The sequence below is a fragment of the Hydra vulgaris genome, chromosome 09, assembly GCF_038396675.1.
Source record: "Hydra vulgaris chromosome 09, alternate assembly HydraT2T_AEP".
Lineage (NCBI taxonomy): Eukaryota > Metazoa > Cnidaria > Hydrozoa > Anthoathecata > Hydridae > Hydra > Hydra vulgaris.
The window spans coordinates 38,392,096-38,404,123 of NC_088928.1; the positions used below are offsets into that span (position 1 = coordinate 38,392,096).

The 12,028-nt window shown below is 29.6% G+C and overlaps 1 protein-coding gene and 1 long non-coding RNA gene across 2 annotated transcripts; one reads left to right on the forward strand and one right to left on the reverse strand.

The window, feature by feature from the left end:
• Positions 1-6,695: 6,695 nt before the first annotated feature.
• LOC136084763 (uncharacterized) lies at positions 6,696-7,753 on the forward strand. The gene is made up of 2 exons (XR_010640835.1): positions 6,696-7,323; positions 7,414-7,753. It is a non-coding gene; the product is annotated as an uncharacterized LOC136084763 (long non-coding RNA).
• A 1,904-nt stretch (positions 7,754-9,657) lies between these two features.
• On the reverse strand, positions 9,658-11,993 carry LOC100203860 (2-aminoethylphosphonate--pyruvate transaminase). Its single transcript, XM_065805627.1, has 4 exons — positions 11,840-11,993; positions 11,439-11,749; positions 10,282-10,769; positions 9,658-10,210 (listed from the first exon to the last, which is right to left on the reverse strand). Exons 1-4 carry the CDS (start codon positions 11,940-11,942, stop codon positions 9,898-9,900), a joined length of 1,215 nt encoding a protein of 404 aa, XP_065661699.1. The 5' UTR covers positions 11,943-11,993; the 3' UTR covers positions 9,658-9,897.
• Between the last annotated feature and the right edge of the window lie 35 nt (positions 11,994-12,028).

The following is a 12,028-nucleotide window of genomic DNA, read 5'->3' on the forward strand; positions in this document are numbered from 1 at the left end:
CAAAACTTGGTTCAAATAACTAATAGGAAATGGTCTTGAAGAGCAAGGGATACGCTCATGGTTAGTTTATTCACCTTCCAAAAAACTCTGCCTTTTGTATAAGATGTCTTCTTTTTTCCGATTTCGATAATCAGTCAAGTTTAGAGCAAGAAAGCGGATTTAAAAAATGGAAAGCTCCTGAAAAAATAATTTTTCATGAAAACTCCAAATATCATCTACAATGTTTTGCTAAGTGAAAAGAAATGGAACAAAAATTACATAAAAACGGAGGGATAATGGATGCAGAACTTCAAGAGTAAATTCAAAGTGAAAGTAAGATATGATATGATAGTAAGATATGATATGATAGTAAGATATGATATGATACTTTGAAAAGACTTTTACTCTGCATTGAATACCTTGCAATACAAAACTTGGCTTTGCGAGGCCACAGAGAACCACTTCAGTCAGTTTTTAATACAGGAAATTTACTTGGTTTGTTGAAACTATTTTCTTATTTTGACCCTCTCATAAAAGAACACATAAGATTTGCAGAAAGCAAAGCTGGATCCAAATTATGTCTTTCACCGAAAATTCAGAACGAGTTTATTCACATCATGACATACATTGTTCGTGATTAAATAATCATTACTCGGTTTTATACAAATAAGCGAAAAGGGTGCTGCAAACTTTGTTCAAGAAATATTGAAGCAGCTAGATAAAGATAACATGAATTTCCAAGATTGTAGGTCACAAGCTATGATAATGCTGCTGTAATGCTGGACACAAGACTGATGTTCATCAAAGAATCTTGAATAAAAACAAAACGGCAGTATTTGTGAGTTGTGATAATCATTCACTTAATTTGGTAGGTAGTATGCAACTAAAGAAGAAGCAGCGATGACAATTTTTTTTGGAACCATCAATGCACTTTATTTTTTCTTCGTTCAACTCAACACTGGGAAAAGTTCCAAGCTGGAATTCGAATTTGCAGTGAACGGACATTGAATTTGAAAGACGTCAAAGAAGAAAGGAAAATATGGATGGCGAAACATCGACAGATGCTGGTTTATCAGCTAAAAAAGGAACTGAAAGAGTTATGAAAGGAGCTGTTGACCGTATATTCGAAGAATTAAAAAGTAGAAGCGCTAATATAGAAGGATTGTGTTTTAAAGATAAAACAAGCTACCTGAAAAAGCATTGTGAAAAATTTTGGCAAATCCTGATGTTCCCGTTCTAACACAATCCAGAGCTCTGGATTGTGATAGAATACTAGTAAGACCTAGTAGGATACTAGTAGGACCACTACCGTCAGCTTTACTATGCATCTCTAGAGATGCATAGTAAATTTGACGGAAGTGGTCCTCTGGAGTTGTAGTAAAGTATGGAACTCCAATTCCAGTGAATCGTGATGTAATCTTACGTTTCTGTAGCATTTTCCAGTTTTACATTAACTACATTCAGCTGCCAAAACCGCATCCCATAAGACTTTGGAGAAAATATTTCTTGGACCTACTTTTAACATCGTCTTTGACGCATTGATAGGTTTTTTTTTTGCTTTGCAAAACTCGACCAGCATATCTGAAATTTTTTATAATAAATGTTTAATATTATAATTCGGTTAAAATAGCATATTTTGAAAAAAAAAACACAATTAACATCGTAAAATAACATCGTGAAGAACACGCGCTAAACTTTTAATTTCAAAAACCGAGTTTTTTATAATTTGAAAAATGTGCCAATTTTAAAGGAAAGATTCTAAACCGGCTGTTTCTGACTTATTCTTGGCCTAGTTTTCAACATGATTTTCACAATCTTCTAACCAGCTGATGATGGCAGAATATTTAACGGTAATAAACATAATATATGGTTTTCTATAGATTCATATAGAATCGTGAATCACTTATACTTCCCCATAGCTAACGAAAACGTTTCGCATAGCTTACGAAACGTTGCATGAGCAAAGTATTGTTTTAATTTTAAGGTGAGAGCCACTTTTGCTTTTCAGCATGATTTAAACATTTCTTCAGTTCCTGAGAATCGCCCGGTTGTAGTTTTATAGTTTTTTTGGTTTAAAGTTTTTGTGTATAATATTTTTGTTTTTAAGTTGCTGTTTATTTTTAAGAATATTATAAATTTTATTTATTTTTATATTTTTTGAACGCTTGATGAGTTTTACCGGTTAGGGGTAAACCCCAGTAACAAATTTTCGGATGGAGCCTGAGCCCCAGCGCATTCAGCATCTTTGGTAGTACTATGAGGTAAAAGATTTTTTTTAAACCTAAGGTATGTTTTCATGAAGTATTACCCCAATATCTAGTATTACTCCGATACTTTGTATTACCCCAATATCATAACTTTTGGTCAGAGTTAGTTTATTATTAATTTTTTATGTTTTCTTTTTCAACAACTAATAATAAATTTCTAGATTAAAATTTTATTAATAAATGTCTAGATAAAAAGTGGTAGTATTTTTGCAGGAATTACAAAAAGGTATTTTATATTTCTATATTTAGAATGTAGCATTTTGTTTTTAAACCCAGCAAAAATACTACAACACAAATTAAAATCCTCAAGAGGTATAATAAGTTCCTTGCCAAAAAATCGTTCTTTAAGAACGGAACTAACTTATAGCTAAGTGGGGAAGCAAAAGATAAGGTTAAACTAAGTATTAATGATCGTCTAAAACTTTGGCATTTATATCTATTATCGAGGCATTTAAAAAACGATTGCTTTACGTAGCTCATGTTTTTTGTTGTGATTACTACTTGATAGTTGAAACAGTTGTTAAAAACTTAAAGACTACAGCTTACAAAAGTTACAAACTACATTTAAAAAATTTTCTTTTTCAACGCAAAGGCGCCATTTTGACTCGCGCTGGAATAATTATACAACAATGACTGTACTACGATTTTCGACTTCGTTCTTCTTCCAGTTTATTATATCTCCTTGATTATATAAAGTTTTGAACTCTATTATATAAAAATGCCCCCCAAATATATTTGTCAGATTAAAAGGTTTTGGAGGTTGGGTTTTATCAGCAATATTACAGTTTAATGGAGGTTGATTTACTGTTTGCATAGTTTCTGTGAGGAAAAGATTTATTGAAATAAAAACAACAACAAAAAAAACAACAATCAAATCAGAAATATGAGAAAAGTTTTATTATATACGAAAACGCGAAGTAGATTAGATTAGATTTAAATTTATTAGAACAGTGATACATGTTTTAAAATACACGCAGGTCTAAAAAATATGAAGGACTCTGACAACGTGCCCTATAATCACATAATACATGTGCTAGGTAATTTGCAAATATATATATATATATATATATATATATATATATATATATATATATATATATATATATATATATATATATATATATATTTTTTTTTTTATATTTTATAAAATACCACAGTTATAAAACAATAATATAGATAGAGTTAATTTTAACTTAGAAGCTCTGCTTTGTTCGTTTCAGTGCGGTTTAGCAACCAAACTAAAGAGTATTCTAAAATTGGTCTCTTATGGTAGTGTTTACATTTTTTTTTTTTTTTAGTTTTTACATTTTTTTTTACATTTTTTTTAGTTTTTACATTTTTACATTTTTACATTTTTACATTTTTTTTTTAGTTTTTACATTTAGTGTTTACATTTTTTTTTTTTTTTAGTTTTTAACCCTCTTGTATCTGCACTGATATGCATATCAGATATCTGCACTGAAATGCATATCAGCCTTGTTACGGTGTAGATTTATAACCAAGAGCAATTCGTGAATGTGCCTCTGTACTTGTGGAAGGTCTAGTTGAATGGCTTAAAGTGCTTGAGTACAGAGTTCCAGGAGAGCTGAGTAAAATGAAATGATAATTAGTCCAAATAAAAAAGTTGTTGAGCTAGATGCTAACAACAACTGATGCGCCGATTGACGTGTGTTTCCGTTTGCTTCGTTAGATAACACATCCAACTGGGTAAATATTTGGTCAAAATTATCACAAAACACTTGTATGCTCTTATACTTTGCAGTCCATCAAGTCCCGCAGAGAAGAGAAACGTTGGGTATCATTGACCTTCTCATAGGACTTTCACGGAAAAACGCAATAATTGACTTGATAGTACCAATTGTATTGCGAAGTTGCGGAAGTACACTCAGATCATTTACAACCAAGTTCAGTCTATGTGATGAGCAATGAATAAAAGCCGCCTTTGGATATTTCATTCTGATTCTTGATTGTACGCCGTTATCCTTTCCTGCCATGGTTGAGCAACCATCGTATCCCTGATCTAACAGATGATCTAAATTGAGACCTAATGATAAACACTTGCTTAATATGGCGTCACACTTGCTTAATATTGCTTAATAAGGTGATTTTTTATAATCTTATCACCAGCCTTAATTCGAAAGTTCAATAGCTGATGCATATTTTCTTTAATTTCTTCCTTCCCTCGCAGGGCCAAATCATTTGTTCCGCACAAAAAAATTGTTGAAAGGATAGAAAAGAACTTTTGTCTGTTTGCTTTAACAATGCTTTTTATAGAATCATCAAGCTGGCAGACAATTTCCTTGTTTGGATTTCTTCTCACTGCCATGAAGTTTTCAGCATCTTGTTGAGAACACATATGCCATGACGATGATATGTGATTTCGAGCACATTCGTTAAAATCCTTACATTTTCTAAAGGCTGTAGTGATAAATGCACCTTGAAAACCTCGATGTACTTTTTGTGGGAAAAAAATGCAATATATACAAACAGCACCTTTTAGTTTTGAAGAGTACGCCAGCCAAGGAGCATATTGAACCAACCATGCATGTCTAAACCGTCGCTTTCCAGCTTCATGTTCTGGCACATTTTTTTTGAAATCATAAGTTTCATGCTGTCTTGCATCACAATGGCTTTCACTTGGTGCCACTACCGGTTGAGGAAGAGTAATGTGTTCCTGTGATTTTTCGGAATCATCTGTAGTTACAACACGTTTAAAATTGAAGTAATCCAAAATATTACTTTGTCATTTTTTAGACATTTTTTCAGTATTCTGAGAAAAAAATTGCAAAAACCTAAACTTAGAACAGTCCACAAAATTAAATAAATTGAAGAAATTTTTTTTCAAAATTTTTTTTTATTATATCAATCATATATATTTCTGAATAAAGATTTTACATTCATGGTTGTCTACATTTAGTTAAAAGACTAATTTGAAGTAAACACCTAATAATGCTAAACTATATAATAATATAATGATTAGTTTAAAAACATTAAATGATTTATTAAATACAAATTAGACATATTCCAAAAAACAAAACAAAAGTTAAAATACAGCTGGTTAATGCAAGTTAATCAAACTAAATATATATAATTATAATAATCAACATTTAGCTAGCAAAAAACACAAGGTAATAGTATTATTAAAATGAATATAACACAATAATTTGGAAAAAAGTAAATAAAAATACAATACAAACAAGAAACATTTTGCAAACAAACAAAAAAACAACAGCATAAAAAAGTCAATGCAACTAACACTTTAAAAAATAATTTAAAAAATTTGATCACTGTATCCAATTCTTTCTTCGTTAGTTCGAAGTTTATTTGTTAGCGTAAGAACTTTGTTATTGCAGTTCGATTTCTTTTTTCTTACTATTATTATTATTTATTATTTCATTTATTTTCCTTTTTATTCTACCTCTCTTCTTTTTGGTTTCTATACTTCTCCTTTATCTATTGATTTTTTCTATGATCTATTTCTATCGTATTTTTTTTTGAACTTTCATTCAAACATCTTTATTTTTAAATATAAAATATGCCTTTATAAAAAAGCTTCCGCTATCGTAGAAGTCATTGCATTTGATAGTAATATTTCATTTAAACTGTAGTCATTTTCATTTATTTTATTTATTTAACATATTTTGCCGTTTAATAAATATAACAGTTTCCATAAATTTAAAATTAAGTTAATGGCCGGAACAAGTAGAAGGCATTGATTTGCCTTATCGCCGAGCACCGTGTTACAATTTATAATTTTTACAAAGTTGTTTCAAGAATATATAGTATAAAAGAAAAATTGAATGTTTACAAAAAATATATAAAAAATAAAGTAAGATATCGTTTAATGCATAATATCATAAATAGATTGGGTAAAAGTAAGAGTGAATATATAAAACTTTATGTAAGTTTAATAAACTTTATATAAAAATATATAAAAGATAAAGTAAGATATCGTTTAATACATAATATCATAAATAGATTGAGTAAAAAAAAAAAAGGGAATATATAATAACTTTATATATATATATATATATATATATATATATATATATATATATATATAATATATATATATATATATATATATATATATATTTTATATTATTTTATGTATATATTATCTTACTTTATATTTTATATTACTTTATATATATATATATATTACTTTATATTTATATTACTTTATATATATATATATATATATATATATATAAACAGTGGGTGCTCATATTATTAGAAACACAACCAAATTTTAAAAACTTTGTGAATAAAGTTCAAAATTAACAAAAAATTTTAACAAAATCATTTTTTTTATTTTACAAATAGTATGTATGTACCTTTTACTTTAATCTGGGAGTTTAGCAACATTGCATTTCATCTCATTATGAAGTTATAGGGTTTTTCCCGAATTTTGACAATTTTGTCAGTTATACCTGTGTTGTTGTCGCGTGAAGTGCTGTTTGTGTATTGCTCTCTTTTAAAAGTTTTCAAAGATTTTTTTATTGTTTTGTTATTGAGTTTTATTTATGTGTCTATTTTTTACAGTTAAACATGATTAAATCAATATTTTTACATATAATTTGACTTCTTTAACGGTTTACTAGAATCACGTGTTTTGTTCATTATGGGAAAGGCAAAAGATGTTTCACCCTCAAAAAAAAGAGAAGTTGGAGCATTATTGAAGAATACTTCTTATTCTCAAAGGTGTATAGCATCAATGACAAAGGATTCAGTGGCAACAGTCAACCGAATAAAAGAAAATCTGGACAAAAATGCTGATTATACTCCTCAACGAACAGGACATTGTGGTAGAAAACGGCTAACAACGCCAAGAGACGATAGAAAAATACGAGATATTTGCCTAGAAAATAGGAATAAGCCTAGGCGAATACTAACCACTTTAATACAAGATGCTGGAATACCAGTATCTCCAATGACAGTTCGTCGCTGACTCAAAGAACAAGGATTTAGATGCTGTTGACCTGCTAAAAAGCCTAAGCTCACTCTAGCAATGCAACAAAAACGCCTTGCTTGGGCTAAAAGTCATTAACATTTGACCGTCGATGACTGGAAAAATGTAAGTACTTCATTTATAATTGTACACATTCCATTTAGAGATTTGCCTACATTAAAACTTTGACTTATAAGTTTTTTTGATGTTGTTTAGGTATGTTTCTCGGATGAATCGACAATCCAGATATTGATGAACAAATCACAGTTTGTGCGTAGACGAGCTGGAGAAAAATTCCACAAAGACTGCATCTTAGAACATGTAAAGCATCCTCTAAGTATAATGGTATGGTCTGTCATTAGTGGACATGGAACAGGGCGCTTATATATCGTTGAGGGAACTATGCGCCAGGACCAATACATAAAAGTTCTTGACACAAGATTGGTACCACAGTTGAAGGAATGGTTCCCAAAGAACCAAAAATTTACATTTATGCATGATTCTGCCCCATGCCATAAAGCAAAGAAGGTTACAGAGTACCTAAAAGCAAAGAAAATTCCAGTGCTACGATGGCCTAGAAACTCACCAGATTTAAACCCTATTGAAAATCTGTGGGAGATCATGAAAAGGGAAATTGCTTCTGAAATGATCACCAACAAAATACAATTAATTGAAAAGATGATCAAAGTCTGGCACAATAACATAGATATTCAAAATAATGCAATAAAATGCATAGAAAGTATGCCAAGACGTGTAGAAGCGGTAATAAGTGCCAAGGGAGGGATAACAAAATACTAAAATAAATCACCAATATGTAATCTTTTGCTTGTACAATAGTGGAATTATTTAAAAAAATATATAAATAAGTATGTTTTTTGTAATAAATACAGACCGCAACACTCAAAAGTTACGAAAAAATAGTCTGCAACCTTTTTATTTCTATAATAAATAACCTTTAACACATAATTTTCAAAAAAAAGACAGTGTTTCTAATAATATGAGCACCCACTGTGTATATATATATATATATATATATATATATATATATATATATATATATATATATATATATATATATATATATATATATATATATATATATATATATATATATATATATATATATATATATATATATATATAATCACATAATAAAAAGCGAGAAAAAGTGATTTTTGATAATGGTTATTGTCAAAAAGTTTCAACCTTTTTTAATGATTACAAGGAATAATTACCTTGATTTTCAGTTTTTGAATTATATATCTGATCTATTTTTAAAAGAAAGACTTAGTATAAATCAAAATCTGTGTTTAACAAAAACTGTTTTGAATCAGTTTTGAACTGATGTAGAGACTTTTTTTTTACGGAAACAATGTTTGGGAATCTTTTCCACAAAAGTCGTCCGCGATTCTGAGTTGAATAAGAATTTTGTTTAGAATAAGATTTTGGTATAACAAAGTTGTTTGCAGAAAATCTTGTAGCATATTTATGGTGTATTTCTATAAAATAAGTTTCAAATATTTTGGGGGAGAGTCTATATTTTGTTTTATACATGAACTGTAGAACAAAATGGATATTAAGTTTGAAAATATTCAGGGCAACAGTTATACGTAAAAGAGGTTCACATGAAATCGCTCTACCAGCTCCAAATATGATTCTAACAGCATGTTTTTGCTTGCTATAAAGTTTTTACCTTAGTGTGATTAGAACTTGCCCAAATTATGTTGCCGTAAGCTAAGTAACTATGTATAAAGGAAAAATATAAACTTTTTAAGGACTTAAAATTTAAGAGTGGCTTAACTCTATAGATCATGCCAATATTTTTTGAGATTTTTTTTCTATTTTCTATTATCTTTATTTCTACATTACGGTGAGTAAACTATAAATAAGTTAAATTGATGAGATATCGAAATAAAATCTTTTAAAAGTTAAAAGAAATTTTGTGAATATTAAAATTTGGGGAGTGGGGGGAAGTGGAGCCTTTGCCTGGGGGACAGAACAGGGGGAGTGGGGGGAAGGGGAGCCTTTGCCTGCCGGCGCCCAAGTATTCACTAAAAGTAGGTGCTTTGCAATGCCTCAGCTACTAATTAGCATTAAAGTCATTAAAATTAAGCCCATTTTTATATATAAGTCAGAGTATCTGAACCCATCTTTTTGTTGACGTTTGTTGTAAAATTATAGGCAGTAAAAAACAAACACCTGCTATCTCAAAAAATGACGTGACTAAAATACTACGCGTGTGATGAGAATCCAAATGAGATTTAGCTAAATACTAACTTTCAGATCAGATTCAAGACGGTCTTCAGTCTAGTAGCTATTCGCTGGAATACTTTAGCAAACTTTCAGCGGTTTAAAAAACGTTAGACGCACAAGTTAGAGTAACAAAGTGTGTTACTTAATGAACAAGAATAAATCATTCTATCCAATCAATGCACTCGTTTCACTAACAACTGTAACAGTAATTGAGATCCTTGGCGCATAAGATAACAGTACAATAATTAAAAAAAAAATCCGTAAGATATAAAAATCAATTTTTTATAAAAATTTATTATAAAAACAAGTATATATTAGATAAATAAAAAATAATAAAATATTTGTACTATAAAAAAAACTATATTCCTAATACATTTTCAATTACCGTAATTATACTTAAATTGGTAAATAACATTGTTGACACGCCAATATTAGTCATTAAAATAACTATGAATCAATCGGCAACTTAATGCCCATGTCTTGACAAACTTCTTTTATTGCCGCTAATAAATCACGCATATCGTTAGCTGTTAAGTTGCCAATATTGCCAATTCGAAAACAGTCAGCATTCGTAACTTTTCCAGGGTAAATAACTAAGTCTTTATCATTAAGACGGCTGTAAAACTCGTTAAAATTAAATCGAGAATCAAGAGGATACCGGTAAGAAGTGATTATATATCCAGAGTGGGTATCGGAAAGAAATTCTTTGAAACCTAGTTTGGCCATACCCTCGCGTAATACCAATCTGTTTTCTTTGTACCTAAAGAAAGTAATTTAATTAAACGAAAGATACCATATTAGCACCAAAGCTAAATATTAAAAAAAAATTACCTTTGGGCACGCCCTTCAACACCACCTTCGGCTTCCCATATTTCAACTGCTTTTTTAAATGCTAAGATACAGTGTGTGGGGGGAGTAAAGCGAAACTGACCAGTTTTTTCTAGCCCAATATACTGTTCATACAAATCTAAACTAAGTGACCTTGAGCGACCTTTGCATTCCAGTAACCTTTCTTTACGAGCCACTACAATTCCAAAGCCTGGAACACCTTCAATGCATTTGTTGGCAGAAGTGACAACAAAATCAATGTTCTTCATGTCAATGGGTATTGCACCAAAACTACTCATTGCGTCAACAAAAAAAGTCGCGTGAGGGTTATATTGTCGAACAAGTTGTGCAACCTCATGAATAGGATGAATGACTCCAGATGTTGTCTCGCAATGTACCATTGCAACATTTGTAATGTTTTTGTCATGTTTCAACACATTTTCTATTGTATTTAAATCGCATTTCTCATCCTCCGCAAACTCTAACACAACCTGAAAAGTTTATTGATTTTCACATTTAAGAAATAAAAATAGAGATAAAATTTTTTTTAAGCAAAGCAGACACTTCAATATTTAGCCATAACACTAATCAAGCTATGGTCGTCTGTACAAACAGAGTTAATGGTGATTAAGTGACAATTTATAATCAAATTAAGTTATGTTTAACATAATACGTATTTTATAAATAATTAAATGATTTTATGTTTTAAAAATTTACTAAACTGAATTACATTATGCGTTAATACAGTTTTGGTTTCTTCGCTCTTTTTATGTTTATTTTTATACGCTTCACTTAAATGGTATAATTGTTATTTTTTTTAATTCTTCCGTTTTGGAAGTAACCAAGAAAATAATTTTTTTAATTTTAAAAAATTTCGAAAATTACTAGCGATGAATATAAATTATAAGTTTAATAAGTGAAAAGGCTCTAAAATAAGCGTTTATTAAACATGTTACGCCAGACAACTATTGAACAAAACTTAAAAATATGAAAAAATACCTTTTTTTAAAAAAAAATTGTCTTCTTAGAAAATTAAAGAAACCTCATTAACTTATAATACGGTACCTAATACGCAGAAATAATTCGTGCAAAAATTATATATTATGCAACTGTCGCTGCATAATATATAATTTTTATGAAAATAGAAATAATTTATTTACAGTATTGATGTTTGAGTATTTAGCAATTTCAGCCATTCTTTTTCCGTAAGCTCCAGCAACAGCAAGCAATAACTTTCCATTTAACTTGGGTACAATTGTCATAATAACAGCTTCAACAGAAAAGGTTCCACTTCCTTGCAAAGGAATCATTGTAAAATCTTCTGAAGATATTTTGGCTACTTCAAGTACTTTGTGTCGTATAAATTTGACAGTATCCACAAATTCTGTGTCCCTACTACCTAAGTCTCGAAGCATTGCGTTTCTAGTTTTAGGGCTAACACCAAGTGGTCCAGGAGTAAAAAGCCGTTTTTCTAAAAAAAATAACAATGAAAAATATTCATAGATCAAGATAAAATTGACAAATAGGAACAACCTCGAATGCTAAAAAAACTATTTTTTACCTTGCAAATGCGATGAACTACTTTTCAATGTCATAATTGTAATTCGTTGTGAAAATCGAACCATATAATTTCGGGAAAACAAACCTAATTTATTTAAAGCCATCTGTGTAATTTTATTTACTAAAAATAAAAGTAACACAAAGTATCAACCGTTGAACTATAGTTAAACGGTTTCGACTTTAAATATAT